Source organism: Phlebotomus papatasi, chromosome 3, assembly GCF_024763615.1.
Source record: "Phlebotomus papatasi isolate M1 chromosome 3, Ppap_2.1, whole genome shotgun sequence".
Classification (NCBI taxonomy): Eukaryota; Metazoa; Arthropoda; class Insecta; order Diptera; family Psychodidae; genus Phlebotomus; species Phlebotomus papatasi.
Genome location: NC_077224.1, coordinates 79556020 through 79574385, shown reverse-complemented (window position 1 = coordinate 79574385; position 18366 = coordinate 79556020). Strand labels below are relative to the sequence as shown.

At 31.3% G+C, this 18366-nt stretch overlaps 1 protein-coding gene across 6 annotated transcripts in view; it reads right to left on the bottom strand.

Annotated features, from left to right (window-relative positions):
* The window catches only part of LOC129805922 (uncharacterized), an 86587-nt gene that overhangs the window by 30499 nt on the left and 37722 nt on the right, over positions 1-18366 (bottom strand). For all 6 annotated transcript variants that reach the window (XM_055854174.1, XM_055854178.1, XM_055854172.1 and 3 more), the window contains exon 2: positions 9999-10155. In XM_055854174.1, coding sequence (XP_055710149.1) covers positions 9999-10145 — 147 coding nt within the window. In that variant the 5' untranslated portion in view covers positions 10146-10155. The remainder of the gene's footprint in view (positions 1-9998; positions 10156-18366) is intronic.

Below are 18366 nucleotides of genomic sequence, written 5' to 3'. Positions count from 1 at the left end.
TCACAAAATTGCCGAAATTATTAGTTATTGGAAAAATTATAAAAGAGGGTGAGCTGGAATGAATAATTAGTCTACTCAGTCCACTCAGTGAGTACTGATACCATCCATGTACGGAATCTAAGTCGAGAAATAAATCCTTAATCACTCTCAATGAGGGTTTTATTATACTGTGACTGTGTCTTGAGTATTCTTCACAAACCCACCACTGCACTACAGTTTAATTAGAATCGAATAGTATCCACATTTTGGAAAAGTCCTCCAAAGACCATATCGACTTATTTGAACGATACTCGGCATTAGAGGGATGTAAGACACTATAATCCTTCCAATACAAGCAAAAAAGTAAACGTGAATGGTGAAGGTAAGCTAGAGAATACTCCTTAACGACCTGCGTGAAAAAAGTCCCGTGAACTTTTGCAATTATCCAATAAATTCAAACTTAGATTGCAATATTAAAGGGGCCGGATGGATAAAAGTAAGTGTCTTATGAACTAAAAATAAGTATAATATATTTATATATTTAAAAGAGCTGTTAATGGGACACCCTTAGATCGGCTTCAGACCTAAGATTAAGCCCAGTTCCCGATGGTGTCTAAAATCAAAATAGCAACCAATTTTATTAGTTTTTTAAATTTTAATGTATCCCATTTCCATGCTCTCCAATCTAAAGCGATAATTTCCCAAAAAAATTTAATTGACGAGAAATTAGAGAAGTTAATCCATATGGCTAAGCCTCAAGTCTGAAGCCCGTTTTAAAGTAAGGGCCCCGACAGCATTGCCTCTTTGCTACCCCCTATATCCTCGACTACATGTCATGCTCATCAATGTCATTCAAAATTAAAACTTTAACACCTCTAATGAATATATTTTTCAACTGATTAGGATAAATTTGGATTAATTTGAAAGGCCTTTTAATTTTGGTTTATTCACCTATTCAAACTTTTCTTTTGAGAATATTTGTGAAAAAAATCAGACTGATAAATGTTTTATTTAATAAGAAGTGAGATGTTTATCCTGAATAAATAGTAATTTGTTCAATTGAGGAGAACTGGTATGTTTGAGACATTTTTTTATGTTTTGACTTTAGGTATTACTTTCAAAACTCTGAAGCTTTTTTTTGAAATTTCATATAAGAGCTTAGTATACTCACTAGTATAGACTTAATTAAATAACTCGATTGGTGTTTTTGTCACGTTTATTAAAATTAAATTCTTAATTATTTCTGCTCCTGTTTTCCCTAGTAGATTTTCAAAATTCAAATATAATGGTATAGATCTACGTTATTTAAATCATTCACATTTAGTCAAGATGTGTGACACGGTTCAATTCTGTCGTAAGCTGATAAATATAAAATAGTAGAGTTAAGTGAATTAAACTTTGCGAAATGCTCACTTTGTAAATGTCTTCACACTGAGTGAGAGAAATCCGGAAAAGTTAATAACGTTCCGGGAATGTTAATTTTACCCTGCATTACTGATCCGAAATCTGTGTAAATATTATGCTATTTATATGTACAGTAGAGTCTCTCAAATCTGAATCTCTCAAATTCGAACGACGTTTGAATTCAAAATGTCAATTGTGAGGTTATGTTAGAAAGTTCGTATTCTTGATGAATGAAAATCATATTTATGTGCTTCTTCCTGAGTGTTTACATACATTATGGTCGTGTAAAATGAAAAGGAAGTATGTTACCACTAAGACTTGCGAGAAAGTACGGGAATTTGATTCAAAGTACAATTTAATCTCACACAAATTTCGTTAATTTTGAAAAAATCGTTCGAATTTGGGAGGTGAGAAATGTCAAAAATACCCCCCGAGCGTTCGAATTTAAGAGACTCTACTGTATTAGAGGGCCTAAATTTACCCTTTTCATGTTAATTTTACACTAAAAAAGGTGTAAAATTAACATTAAAAATGTTGATATATTTTTACACCTAAAAAGTGTTAAAATTACGAGGAAAAAAGTTAATCGCACCCCCATTTTTTCTCAGTGCATCAAAAACAATTATTGTGAAATTAATTTTTGCAACCAAGCGAGAAACTCACGAGTTCAAGCAATCTGCGAAATGCTTATTACATTGGTCATTTCTATTTTTTATTTCTCTCTCTTTTCAAAATCGCATTAATGAACGTTAGCGCCAAAGAAGAAAAAAAAGGTAACTGGGTATAGAGTTATTCAATAAAAGACTTACAGTGCGTCTTGAGCTATTTTGCCTTTTGCTTTTTTGAAGTAGGAGGGTATTATAGAGATAATTATTTTAATTAGTTCCATTCATATTTCCCAAGTGATTTTGATAATGAAAAGACCCATACTCTGTAGGTTTCAAAATTGGCGGGAATGTGCATACCTTATGCTTTTTTGCAATTATGCATGGCAGAAAAAAATACCAGAAGCTGTTCCACTTGTCGCTCCAAACAATAAATCAATCATTTTCTATATTGTAATTTTTGTTCAACTAATTTTATTTGTTGCACCGGGGGGCATAAGAATTTTTAGTGAGACTTTCACTTTTCCTGGTATAAATTTTCTTTTGTTTTTAGTATGATGGTTTTTAGACCATCAAACACTTCACTTTCCCAATGATCATCTCTTTTTTTTCGCTAATATGAAATCAATACCATCGCGAAAGATTTATTTAAAACCAGATTGTTTGGTATTATCATTTATTTCAAAGCTGAAATCAATGAGTAACTTTCAATGGACATGGCATTCAACTCGTCCAGAAATAATAATCCCCAGATAAGATCTTGATGAAATGATTTTTGATTGATTGCTACGACATCGCAAAAACAGTCTGATTTTTCAAGTTTTATTAATTAATTTCGAAGACTTTGTTATTTTTTAGTCTATGACTTATAAAACTTTGGCGAAATCGTCTCTCTATTTAAGTATTTACTGATACTTTCGTTAGTTTCGTAATCTCAAACTCAAACATCTTTTCTAACACGTTGTATCTTCAGTCCTTTTTCAAAAAATCACTTCAACCAAATGCACGAATTTATAAAGAAAATGGACATCACTTTTCTAAACGTAATCTAAACTGACACGTACAGATCTTTGTATAAAATTTACACTGACCATATGTTAGACAATTTTACATGTCCAACAATTGTGGCACAATTTTCTCCTTCGAAAATATAATAATAGTTTGCCTGAAAGAAGATTAAAAAATATCTCTTTGAATCATAATATTCAGAGATTGTGGAGTAGAAAGTGCCATTACGTTCTTCGTTTTTCCTAAATAACTTGTGTGACATTCATTGAAGCGATTTCTAGTTATTAAACATAATGCTTTTGACATGTCACACTTTGGCCATTTTGCGACATCTCGAAAGATATGGACAAATAACTTATTTCCCTTTATATTTCGTGATGACTAAAAAAAAATCTTAACAATATGCATTGCTTGAGGTCATTTGCTTCTGGCTCATTTCCGTTATTTCATATATTCAATTTTCATTTTTAACCAGAAGAAATAAAAGTGGTGAGATTTTGTGGCTTTCCTCTCGATATCGCGGTTTAAGTTTTGCTGAATATTCAAATAAAGAAATGAGATCAAATCGCGATCTTTAAATTACAAATTACTGTAAACTTCTTTGCTAATTTTTTTGATGAAATCTTGGAGCGTTTTAGGCTTTTAAAACTGGAGAAATAATTTATGAATTCACCCAAGAAACATTTTCCATATCGTTACGTGGATCACATAGACTAAAACACAAACAGATTTTTTTTTTAAATTTTCATTTCAAAATATTAAAAATTCAATCGTTGGGAAGTAATTTTTGAGGCGGTTTTTTGGAAAAAAAAGATACTTTTCGGTGGATTAGATTTCTCAGAGTAAGAGGTATACCTGTAGGGGAATTCTGTAATGATATGACAATGTCATATGACAAATTTTCATGGCAAATTCGTTAGAAGGGCAACATTAAAGCCCAGATAGCATCGAATGGCCATTGCTAGCAACTCTATGAAGCTCTTGATAACTGATATGAATCTGATTTTTGATTAGTTCATCCGTATTTAACATATAAACATTTTGAATTTGTCATATGACATTGTCATACTGCCACAGAATTCCCCTACTGTTCTGCTCCACCTTTCCCTGTAATAATGTTTATGTAATGTAATGTAATGTAATGTAATAATGTTTAATGTAATAATGCTAGTTTTATAATTTGGTTGGTTCCTTGTGCTTAAAAAAATTGTACTGTATTTATTAAGAAAAAAGCCATGTCCAACTTGTACCGGTGAATTGTCCAACTTGTATCACTTTACCCTACATTGCCCTGTATTTTAGAATAAAAGAAATTTGATCAATGATCTGCAATATAAATAAAACAGAAATCACAAACTGCAAATTTGCAAAAAATGTTAAATATTCTTGGAAAAAGGAAAATAAAGAAGTTATGAGCCATATTGGCTTTTCCAGATTTATTAAAACCATTTATGATAATACGTATTAGTTTTTACTGACCGAAACGGAATAGGGAAAAGTTTTCAGGCTTCGCACACACCCTGGCTTCGAACGCTTCATATATTCCCATATTTCTTTAATGAATGTGACCTATGGCAATATGTTGATATTCCTTAAATAGTGTCAAATGCGATTTATAACATTATTATAACTTATTTTATTGATAATATGCAAATTTATTTAACATAATTTCCGCTCTTGCTAGCAACTCTGTGAAGCTCTTGATAACTGATATGAATATGATTTTTGATTAGTTCGAATAATGTGATTTTTTTTTTATTTTCCTAAAAAAATTAGACATTTCTATTAAATATCAGTTAGTTTATAATCAATGATTGAGAATTATGTGTAAGTCTCTTAGGAAAAATAAAAAAAAAATCACATTATTCGAAGGCATGAACGTTCGAAGGAACAGTACTTTTTCCTATTAACTTATAGTTGTTAGGCCTACCGGGCCTACCTGTCCCAAAAAACATTATTACAGGGAAGAGTGGAGCAGAACAGTAGGTGAATTCTGTAGCAGTATGACAATGTCATATGACAAATTCAAATTTTTTATATGGTAAATGCGAATGAACTAATCAAAAATCATATTCATATCAGTTATCAAGAGCTTCACAGAGTTGCTAGCAAGAGCGGAAATTATGTTAAATAAATTTGCATATTATCAATAAAATAAGTTATAATAATGTTATAAATCGCATTTGACACTATTTAAGGAATATCAACATATTGCCATAGGTCACATTCATTAAAGAAATATGGGAATATATGAAGCGTTCGAAGTCAGGGTGTGTGCGAAGCCTAAAAACTTTTCTCTATTCTGTTTCAGTCAGTAAAAACTAATACGTATTCATAAATGGTTTTAATAAATCTGGAAATGCCAATATGACTCATAACTTCTTTATTTTCCTTTTGCCAAGAATATTTAACATTTTTTGAAAATTTGCAGTTTGTGATTTCTGTTTTATTTATATTGCAGATCATTGATCACATTTCTTTTATTCTAAAATACAGGACAATGTAGGATAAAGTGATACAAGTTGGACATAGTGTTACAAGTTGGACAATTCGCCGGTACAAGTTGGACATGGTTTTTTTTTCTTAATAAATACAGTACAAATTTTTTTAAGCACAAGGAACCAAAATGAAGTAGGGGAAAGTGCTCTCCCTTCGAACGTTCATGCCTTCGAATAATGTGATTTTTTTTAGTTCTCTTAAGAGACTTACACATTTCTATTAAATATTAGTTGGCTTATCATCAATTGTTGGTAATTCCGTGATAATTTAGTGTAAATCTCTTACGAAAAGCAAAAGAAATTCACATTATTCGAAGGCATGAACGTTCAAAGGGAGAGCACTTTCCCCTACTAAATTTATCAAAAAAAGCCCTGTCCAACTTGTACCACTTTACCCTATTGAGACCTTAAATAAATAAAATGCCCTCAAAGGCATAATAAAATAGTAAAACATTTCGTAGTATTTTAAAATTTTGCTTCTTAATCTACTAATTGCGAGGTTACATTGAGCATAAAATTATGATCAAAAGAATTTTTCTTGAAGTTCAAATTAACAGTTGGATTTTATGGTTACCGTGACGAAGTTGAGTCATTTGCAATTAAATTCGAATTAAATATAAAATAATTATAATGGTGTTGAGGCGCACTTAAGAAGACAATAAGTAATTACAGAGGCATTTTAGATGGTCTATAATGGCTCAAAAACATTTTATTCTGTTATTTGCAATATTCACTGATTCCCAGAAAATGTGAGAAAATATTTTATTGTATCTCTTCAATCAGTATTTAATTTGCATAATTTGTTTATTAATTTTTTTTTCTTTTTGAAACATGAACCATCGAAATTGATGCGTTTATTGCAATATAATTGCATCAAAAGCTACAAAATGTATTCATGGGAGAAACAGTGCATAATTTCTGTACAACATCAATCATAATTTTCTCGAAAAAGAGCACAGTAATTAAAAGAGAATTAATTGAATTGCTTGTAGATACTAATCACAGTAAGTAACAATATGTGTAAATTATTTTATTTGATTATGAAATACCTATTAACATAGTAATTGCAACTTATCTCACAAGTAAATTGAATTCAGTTTCTAATTAGTATGATAGCCATTTTTATAAGAGCTACTGGTGAGGCCGTGAAAAAAGGCGCACTATTGAAAGATATTTCTATTTTTTTTTTGTGGAAAAGTGCTCTTACGAGAGTATAGTTGGGGTTCTTGAGAAAATTTACATTGTGTGAGGTATATCTTCACAATGCTTTAACCTCAAAATGACGAACAGTGACGCGAAAATGTGAACAAGTTCGCAAAATCAACATAAAGCTAGCGGTAAGCTTACTTTTGCTTATAGAAGCTATGATTCTATTTATTGGAAATGGAGTTATTGTGACAACTTGAATGACATGTAAATTTTTATCACGAAATCAACTTTAGCATTTTCATAGCCAAAAACAAGAACTATCTTTATAACCTTTTAGTTTAGAACTAATGTTATAATCGTACGAACTGTACGTTAACCATTTCATTTCCGTGAATGCTGTGTTGGCGTATGGCTCCGATATACCTTTTAGATCAGGAAAATTTGATAAAGTTAAAATTTGCGTCCCTTTCTTTCTTAAAAGCTTTGCATATGTCTATCCTATTCTTTCGTACTCTTCTTTTTATTTTGAACATCACGACAAATTAAATTTAGATCAGTCGATTTTCAGATCGAAAGAGTGGGATAGACTTATGCAAAAATTTTGAGAGAGAAAGGGAAGCGAATTTTGATTTTATGAAATTATATCGAAATAAAAGGTGTGCCGAAGGTATTACTATCCAAATTGAGAAATTTTTGAATCTATTTATTAGGAAAAAAGAATTAAGTATATCTGTCATAATTGATGACTTTTTAAGGGCTAAAGAGATTGTACTACACTTTATAGTGTTTAAAGCCGATTAAACCGAACATTTCTGAGGAATACGAAATTCCGTACGCGTGTAATTTCCGTCAAACTGGACATAAATTGCTCAATTATGTAGAGGCCATTAGATTTTATATTGATATGAGTGATATGAGTAGTAAAAATCTCTCGTAAACTAAAGTCCTCTACACATTAGGAGTAATTGAAAAAAAGTCATTTTTAAAGAAAATTTCAAATATTTAAATATTTAATAAATATTTAAATATTAATATTTAATATTATAAATATTTAATATTTAATAAATTTGAGCAAAAACATCAAATATTTTTAGAAAATGCAATTTTTAAAGAAAATTTCTTCAGGTGTGTAGACGCCATAATAAATCGTAGTTTTAAAAAGGAGTCTTCCAAAATGAGATTCCAAAATGGCTGCTATTTTATTATCTTTAAAAGAAAATTTTGGAAAAAATGTTTAATAAAAGTGTCTACACATTAAGAGAAATTTCTGTAAAAAATGAGGTTCAAAAAGTGTTCTTCAAAAAATTGTCTACACATTGCATTACTGAGAATTCTCGATTATCAGTTGGGATTTTAACATTTGTATTTAACCGCTATACATTGGACAAAATTCAACAAAGTAATTTATGGACAGTTCGTGATGCAATTGGTAAGAGCGTTCGGCTCTTGGGCGGTGTGACCCTCGGCTCGACTGTCACAGTTGTGAGTTCGAGTCCCGCCCGGTGTAAATGATTGAAGCGTATGAATGGGCATTTTTCACGAAACGTTGGGCAATATAGGGTAAGTGCACCAAATTCCGGCTAGCTTGCAATTCCGGCCACATTTTTTATTCCTCAAATTTCAATGAATTTTTAGTTCTTGCACACTCTAGAGATTATACAATGCAAATAAATAAGAAAAAATATCACTTCGATGAGCAATATGATCTGAAAAAGGCATTGGAAGAATTTCGGAAGGGCAAGAAACTATGAGAATGAAGGTGGACGGAATAAGCCATCAATGCTATGTCTACGTTTCTATTCATTTTAAAATTAATTACGAATGATTTTAGAGAAAATAAAGACGATAAACTGTCTACAAGATTCCAAGCAATACTCTTTTATAAAAAAGTAACAAAAAAACTCAATTTGTATCAATAATATTACATTTTAAACTTGAGATTTTCGCTTGCATGCAACTATGCCGGAATTTGGCACTTGGCACACTTACGCTAAGCTCGATACATAGAAAAAAAAATAAATAAATAAATTTATGGACGGAATTTTTGAGGACATCAACACGATTCGAGATCTTATTTTTCTAAAAAATTTGTGAGGTGATAGGTGGAAAAGTTGTGGAAGTACCAAGGGGTGAATAAGTGTCGCTCAGAGTGAACCATGGGCGGTGATCGGTAAAATAGTGCCGGAGCTAAGAATCGACCGATCGGCACTATTTTCTAAAAAATCGACAGGTCGGCGTATTTTTTTTATTTAGGTACCCATCTGGGAGATGATTGCCCCGTCAGCACAATTTAGCCAGAAATCGGCAAATCGGCGCCATTTTTGAAAAACATTGACAGATCGGCACTCGAGTGAACTGTGAGCGTTACAGTTATGTTTGTTTTTGAGTCTTCTAGACCAACGTAAACACTTTAATAAATAAATAGAAAAAATATTGACACAAGTGAGATATTCAAGGTTAATAAGATTCTAAAGAATGTCATGAAGACTTATAACATCTCCGGTTGTATTAAGAAGAGAAAATTATACCATCTATTAAGAATCAGGGATATAAATGAGAAAATACCGTCTGAATATAAGCTATATTGAAGATGGTTGACCAAAGCGGCACCATTACAATAGCTGTGGTTGTGAAGGATTGACAAATTACAGCTAAAAGTGAATGAAGAATGGAGTCTTGAGAAGATTATTATGTAAAATGCTAATTCTCCTATTGACTATAAATGTGTACAGAATCTTCCCGATTCCCACTGATTTTTTTGCCAGATTTTTTTTTGCTTACTAAAGTTTCTTGGCCAATGGAGTAGTTAATTTGTCAAATCCGTTACAGTTTTTTCATCTGCGAATGCATAGTGTGCAAAATGATTTTGAGGGCAGTGAATTCATGCGTAACCGCGCTTCTTGCATTCGCAACACTAATTGATTTCTTCAGATTTTACTATTTTCTGTGATTTCTATCGTGATGATCACTTATGGCATTTGAAAACAAGTGTCAGGTAGATCAAAGCAAGACGACTTTGCGAATTTCATCGTGAATAACTTATATTTGCAGAAATCATGTATTTGAAGGGTGTTGAAGTGAAAATTGATGTTGCATCTCACATTTCATCTAATCTTACTAAAGAGTTGCTGATTATATAGATCAGAGATAATAGCAAGAGAGATGTGATGAATTCGTAATGTTTACGCTTTCGGAAATTTTATAGGATTATACTTGGGAAATTGGAAAGAATTCTTATCTAACATTTTTATTGGAAATCTTTCACCCGCCGTGCATTTTCTGTGATTTAAAGCCATTATAGTATATACGTGAAGCAATGCAGTTTTGTGCACCACCACAAAAGTTGATTTCTTACTTTTCCATAAGTGTTCATGTGATCCCTTATCCATCGGTCAGCCTCCAGTCGACCCGTAAGCAAGGCTCCCGTATTTGGATCCACTCGCTGCCATTCGCGTACTTCGCGCTGGAAAGGTGGGGTCGCGTTACCGATGGCTACCTCCATTATTATTTAACTGTAAAACACGAATTCAATTAACATTATTATTTACTCCACATTTAATCATAAAAATTCGTTAAAGAATTATCCATAGAGTTATCATGTAATAGCCGAGGTAAAATGTTTATTGCCAACAGGAAGCAAACATTAATAAAGTGAATGAAACTAGACGAGTATCATCATTTTTTTTTCTATTTTCTATTTATTATTTTCTTAGTACTATATTTTAAAACACCCTGAGCATGTTTTCTACTCTTTTTTTCGCGAAGGTAAAAGTGAGGTAAAAGTAAATAAGTCTCATGGTGGTGAAGCTTCAGTTTAAACCGACTTCCAAACAAACTTATATTCGTGTCAATTACTATTTACAATTCGGTGCAGTATTTAGTTTAGCACCTATTATCTCAAGACTATTACACTTTGAAGTTCTTGAAAACAAAATCAAGGTATTTCTGAGAAATTGAAGAAATAAATTATCATAAAATATTTTATATCAGTGACAATAACATTATATGGTAAAAGGAGATTGAAGTAGAAACGGAAGGGAGCCTTTTTAATGCCATAAAAAATATTAGAATTCCAGATTTTCCATTTGGATAATGCTGGATTTCCTTATTAAGTTCTGACCAAAATTTTAGGTCACGTTCATTGTTTCATTGTCAAAATTTCAATTGAAATTTTGTGCATTTCAAATTTAATATTGGGATACAGATACTCATTCTTTCATAGGGGAAACTGGGGCAGCACCAAACACGGGGTACCACCAAACAGTAATTTTTATTTATAAACTACTTGGACTATCTCGACCATTCCTTCAGTGGACAAGCATCCCTATAGTGCCTATAAATTCCTATCGGTCTAATCCTCTGATATTCAATATCCGATTAAAAAATCGCAGTGTTTCGTGGTACCCCGTGTTTGGTAGTGCCCCAGTTTCCCCTACAGAAGTAGATCTAGAAAAAATCGAAAATTTATTTGAAGATTCAAAAAAGAGACTTACTTACTTCTTAATACTTTCGCAAGGTGGACGAAGTTACATCCTGTTCGAATTTCGAAGTTTACTTTTCTTGTCCCAGTATTTAATCACTCCATAATCACTGAGTAACTGGTTTTGCCAGCTTTCTAGTGTGATATTTGATAAATTTTTCCCACCTTGTTCGAAAATGTAGTATGAAAATTCGAAATTTAATTTGAATTCTTCGAACTTCAACGACTTTTTGTGCAAATAGAGTTCCATTTACCTTTTATCCAAGACACTATTGGAGAATCAAAATCTACTTCTGTTTGGGCTCATTAAAAGAGAACCTTCTTCTACATTTTCGATATTTAATAATAATGTTTTATTTTATAAAGGATCTCCATTCTCCCCTTTATAAAAACTAATTTAAATACTATTTTGATGCAAAGAATTGAAGTTTTTAGTGTTTATGTTCAGAATGTCTTTCCCAACCCCCTGGCAAGTTGCCTGAAATTTGAAGCCACTTTCTCATACTTCGATTTAAATTTATATGGGATTTTTTTTGCACTTGCTACCGTTATGCTAAATATTTAAAAAGTGAGGAGTTTTTCCATATTATAAGATACCTTTTCGTATGAAGGGATAAATATACTAATTTTTTGTTTAAATGAATATTTTTCTCGGAGCACTGTGAGTTGAGTCCGAGATCAATTTAGGAATTGGCTTCAAATAGCTCCATATAAAAAGGCCAACTTTCCAGGCGCTTGGTCTTTCCGGTGTAGAAAATTTTAATATACTTTTTGCATATTATCACACAAATGCTGAGAATTCAATAAAACTCGTTTTGCATTTAGCAACATTTAAAAATCTTTTTGAATTAATTCCATTTACTATTTTTATTTATTTACGCAACAAAATTCTTTTTTTTTTGTAGTAGTAGTGTATGTAATATTTATCGTCAGTGATTTAGAGGTATTGCAATGTTTTAAATAAACAATACGTGGGCCACATAAACCAACTTATGATGAAAGATTATTATTGGATATTGCATTTTTAGAGTTTTAATGGGAAAATTTGTAAAATCTGTCGAATTTTCTCAAAGCATAAAAACTTGTGAGTCAATAAACTAATTATACCACATTAGGAGTTGCATTTTCTACTAAAATCTTGTTTGTTTCTCTCCAAAAATATACATAGTTACTTTGTAAGTTTTTCTAACGAGAAACTCTCACTGATTTTTTTTTCATACTGGAAATAGATTTTACACAACATATCGAGGGAAGATCGTGCTGGTACAAATGAGGCATAATATTGTGTGTGAAATTGAATGTTAATTCTTCTGTGTCGATGACAAAAAAAATACGAAGGCACTTCCATTTACGTAAGATTCCAGCAAGAAATTCCCTGTTGACGGATAATTTATTAGAACATCTGTTGTTTCCCCGTGAAAGACTTTTTCAAACCACGAATCCAGCGGATTGAAGATGAAACGCCTCAACAAGCGGAATTTAATTATTTCTGCTCCAAAGCACAGACACTTTGTTCTCCTCTCTCTATTTTGGTAGCACTTGGGGTCTTGCGAGACAAAAACAAAGGAAAAAGACAATTTTGTTGTTGGAACTTCAAGTGCTACAGAGGCTTTGACTCTACTGTTCATACTTGACCTTATGTGTCCATCAACCAGATTATAATCCCCAATATTCTTGGAACAAAACACCAAAAAGAGTGGGATGATATAGAATAAATATTGAGAAATGTCCTTTACTGCAATTAAAGTTATTACAGTGTTGTTGCTACACACAAATGCCAGTATGAGAAGGCCCACGGTGAATGCCACGGTACATCAACTTTATCATCTATAATGTATAAACATTTTTCATTTTTAACTGCTTCACTATAATTTTTATGAATGTACCTCAAATCTGTTGTACAAAGAATACCATCTTTTTGTGAAGAGCTAGTGAATGAATAGCGTGATATTTTGTGTTACTTCTCTGTATTTTTTTTTCTACACCTATAATATTGCATTAGAATTGCTAATTGGATCTTTCACTTAAGGTGTTATACAGTGTGTTATAGACAAAATGTCCCAAATAACTTTGGTCTAATGACTTTCAGTAATCAGAAATTGCAATAGCAAATTGTATCTTAACCCAATGACTAAAGAGTTTCTTTAAATTTGTGTTTATTTAATTATTGTTGTTGTTTATTTAATAAAACAAAATTTTAAAAAACACAAATTTTGTAATATTAGTTTCAAAATTTATATTTTTGTAATTACAAGCAATTCTTTTATAAATTATGAAAATTTCAAAAGATATGTTTATTTATTTTAATTGATTTTGTGATATCACAGTTTTGAAATGTCCCTATATTTTAAACTATCACTGATTGAAAAAAAAAAAGAAAGTGATTTTACAGAATGGCAATCCTTTATAACACTTTATTTTATAAATCAATAAATTTTATTCAACTGAACGTTAAGAAATGCAATTGTGAATGTTTTCTAGGGTCTTTAACCCTTTAAGGACCATTGGATCACCGGTGACCCAAAAATGAAATTTTTCCTATAGCCTTCTAAAGCTATGTTGCGGTCTAAAAAGTTAGAAAAACTGATTTTTTTAGATACCCAATTTTTGATCTTCTCGTCCTTAAAGGGTTAAGAGTAATTCGACTATTGGTGATCCTTTTTTAAATCTGTATTTTTTCACTTTTTTTACGTTTATGAACTATAAAAGTTGATAATTTAAGCAAAAATACTCCGTCAATTTTAGGATAATTTTTGGACACTATAAAAAATGCATTAAGGGCCTTACGTGCTTCATGAAGACTAAAAACAGAATATTTTTTTTATATTTTTTAATATAATAAAAATATATTTATTTCAAGCTCTTAAGCATATAAAAGCACAATCTCGTCTGACCAGAAAAGTTCAAATTAAATCCTAAATTAACCCTTGTATTTTACTCTGTACTTTTTAAGAAGCTCCCTTAGAAAATATCCCTTACTATTTTAAGGACGAGCAGGACACCGGTGTCCTAAAAATGGAAAGAGTTTTTCTGACTATTTAGAGTTAAAAATAAGTTAGTTAAAAAATTGATTTTGTTTTTAGGACATCGGTGTCCCACTCGTCCTTAAAGGGTTATACGTGAAGGACACTGTTTTGCGCTCGTAGCGGCGAGCATTAGAACTTAGAAAAAGAGGTGTAAGAGACAATTTCATTCCATTTCATGCCATTAAACTTCGTCGAAAAATCGAGTCTTGAATTAAGTCCTATCGTTCTAATCTTAGCGTCAATACCTTAAGGACGATCGGATCACCGGTGATCCAAAAATGACATTTTTCCTACGGTCATCTAAAATAGTGTTTTGATCTAAAAAGTGAGAAAAAGTGATTTTTTCAGACCCCCGATTTTTGACCCTCTCGTCTTTAAAGGGTTAAGGCCTTGAATAATGCCTAATGTTGGATGTTATTTAAAGCCTGAGCGCTGGCCCCTTACACTGTATCAGACGGGACATGCAAACTATACTTCTTTGAAATTTTCAATAAAAAATTCAACCGTTGTTACCTGATTTTTGGAGATCTTTTTTTGAAAAAAAAAAAAACTTACTTTGTGGTCCCTTCGCTTTCTTTTGTTAGCTTACACTTTAAATGTTTTAAGGCAATCAGACTTAAATATTTAATTAAGTGTGGGTAATTGTGGTGAAATAATTGAAAAATGTATTGTCAAAGATATAAAATGAAAAAAAAAACTTCAATTTCTCAAATTTAAACCCAATAAATAGTTTAATTACTTTTATTAGTATATAAGGTAAAGTACCCTTACTCGACCGGGTTCCTCTATTCGACCGGTGGGTCAATTTTTGAATATTTGATGGTGAATTTCATCAATTTCTATGAATTTGTCACTGATTCGTATTATTTAAAGAATAATTGACCTATTAATGTTAGATCATACACAAAATATTATAGCAAATATAATTAAATTGAATAAATAAATCTACCGGTCGAATAGAGGAACCGGTCGAATAAAGGGTACTTTACCTTAAATAAGGGATTTTCTGAGATTCTTAAATATTAATGTACTATACCTAGTAGAGCACCTATATTTTGGGGCAGCTTTGGAATTCGGTATTTATTTCCTATTTTTAAATTGAATTGAGCCTTATCATTAGGTAATTTAGCTTCGCAATTGGTTTGAAGAGCTAAATTATATCATGATAAAAGGTCTAGTAACATTCAAAAAATTGAAGAAAAAAGCCTAATTTCAAAGTTACCCAAAGGTCAAGCTGGTCAAAGGTGTCTTACTTCCCCCTACATCTTGCATAATTGATTTTTATTTTAAAGGTGAAAAGGAAACTGATGTTTCATTTTTTTTTGTCACATTGCGTCTCGTTCTGAAAGGACTAATCCTAAAATTTATCTAAAAGACATCTAGGCTAGAGCACGCTGCTAAATTTTGAATATATAAAAAAGCTTCCATGCGGATAGTCACTGTCTTGCCAATATATTTTCTCACCGAAGCACAAAAGAAATTTTAAATAGAGTCGCAGAAAAGTAATTTTAATAATGCTTTATAAAGAAAAATTATTTACAAAGTGAAATATTTCACTTTTTCACGTGTGTGTGTGAATCGGATTTGTTTTTAATAGCTCAACAAAACAATGCTAATAAATTTCTGTCATTTTTTTTTTGCTTCATTTTGCAAAATAACATGAATTTATATTGCTTTTAGACATACTCCTTCACTTTCACAGGAAATGCATAAGGTCTTTCTCCTGCACTCCAGCCTATTCTCACATGAAAGCAATATAGCTTTTGTGCCGAAATGAATTGAATTTCTCTCTTAATACTCGAATGCATAAAATTCCCAATGTGAAAAGTTAGGGCAGAAAAAAAAATCAAGCGTGGAATCAAACTGGAAAGAAAAAAAACCTTTCAGAAAAAAGTGCATTTGACGAGCAATTTTCTTAGAGAATTGCATTTGATGTATGAAGAGTTTTGGTGCGAAAAGTAAATTACATATGTTGTACCAGGAATGTTAAGTCTATCGCATGAATCGTCTGCAATGTCTCTATAAAAGAGGTGGGATATAATGACGACTGCCCACGAATATTTTATTTAATTTTTTCACGAGTCTCTCCAGCAAAATTCAAAAGAACTTTCTCTCCGGAGTCCATAAGATATTCGTGTGGCGACTGAAATCAAAATTTATTGATTGAAATTTTGCACGAGCCAGTTTTTCGCCAGCATAATTTTGCTGACTGAAGAATTTTTCTGTTGGCATAGGAATTATCGCAATAAATAAGATATCAATAATTGAGTTAATTTTTATTGAATAGCTCCTACATGAAAATATCTTTCTGACAAGAAGATAATTATCTCTCCTTCGAGACTCGTACCAAAAAATCTGTTCAAAGACGCTGAAGGAATGGATTTTTGTTGCTTATTACCTATTCATATTCCACATTCCAAGTCAGATAAATATATTTTTGTGAAACTCTTTTTTTCTGCAATACGACCTCGAAATCTCCCTATTTGGACAAAGACAAGAATCTCAAGCGCGCGAAGAGAGCCTTTTACATTTATCATTACAACATTTTGCAACTCAATCGCCCAAAGAAAAAAATACACAATTCGATTCACAAAATTGACAACAATAAAATTTATGCTACCACAAGTCTTTAGCTTCTTCGGGTTTTTTTTTTTTTTTTGAGTTCTATTCTTGAGGAGAGTAAACAAATCCCAAAGAATCACCCATTGTATCGTTGAATATTTGATTTGACTAATTGTATGCGGAACTGAGGTATTTAAGTAATTCAACAGCATTGTGAAATCTTTAAAAGCAAAATGTGATAAATCCTCAATTAGACCTCGTAAAAGATTGAATAATGCGCCACTGATATTTTACAAATTGCACTCTGTGAGATTTTTTTTTTTGGAGAAATGTCTTCATCTAATGATTTTATTGCGTGCTTTTGCGTAATTCGTATTTCGTTAACGTTTAATGACCGCACACGACTTACAATGTTATTAACACCTTTTGGGGAAATTTTTAATTCAATTATCTGCTAAAGAGTTAATTGGACCTGATTTACTCTCATTTTCAGTCATATTTGGCATGATTTATAGATTTCACACCTTTAATCGAAATTCTATTATAGTGAGGAACATTAACCCAAATTTTATTGCTATTTCATTTTCATTTAGTACATAAAAGCCATACTATTTTTTCAAATTTGCGCATTTTGCTATAATTCCAACAAATATCTCAAACAATATTTTGTAAGAATTACCGTGAAGAAAGATAATTTTTAATTTATGAGAATTAGTAATTTTAAAATTATCTATTTCTCATACTATAAAATATTTCTAGAAATAAACTATGAAAAATTTAAGAGAAAATTAAAGAAATAAGACGTAATGACTGGTATGTGTGAAGCTAGTCCCCGGCGAGTGGCCTTCAAAGTTGAAGCCAATTTCTTATTTTCACATACAAATGCGTATGGGATTTTTTCTGCACTCGTGATCGTTATGCTAAATATTTAAAAAGTGAGAAGTTTTTCCGTATTATAAGATACCTTTCCGTATGGAGGGATAAATATATTAAATTTTTGTTTAAATATTTTTTTTCCTTGGAGCACTGTGAGCTGAGTCCGAGATCAATTTAGGAATTGGCTTCAAATAGCTCCATATAAAAAGGCCAACTTTCCAGGCGCTTGGTGTGAAGTTTTTGTCTCGGCTAAACTATAAGTATGTTGGGTTTCCTCCCGCAATATTTTATTATTCTTTTATTTGCTTCTATTAATTCTATTTAATGCATATGTTAGAACGATCTGTGGATAAGCTTAATATTTAATAACGAAATTGTAACAGTAAGTAATTTAAAAATGGATCCTTGCAATCAGAAATGTCTTGGCTTTCCTTCCAGTTCTACAAGTGTCCATGCTAAAGAAGCGTATAGCACATTAATTTGAGAATAATATCACCTATGTCCGAAAATTCAAATTATTTTTCGCTTAACGATTTAAGAAAAATGAAAACTGATATGTTGCTATACGAATTACTCCGAAATTCGGATAAGAAATCACGTGATTCTTATACGGAAAAACAGAAGGGAAAAATTTCGTGTTTTTTTCAAGAAACAAGATTTTATGCAGAAAGATTTATGCTAATATTTTTGCTAAATTAAGAAAATATCGTACGTTTTTTATTTTCCTATAAATAAACTTTGACAATTCGACCATTAATGAAGATTAAACGATGCATTCA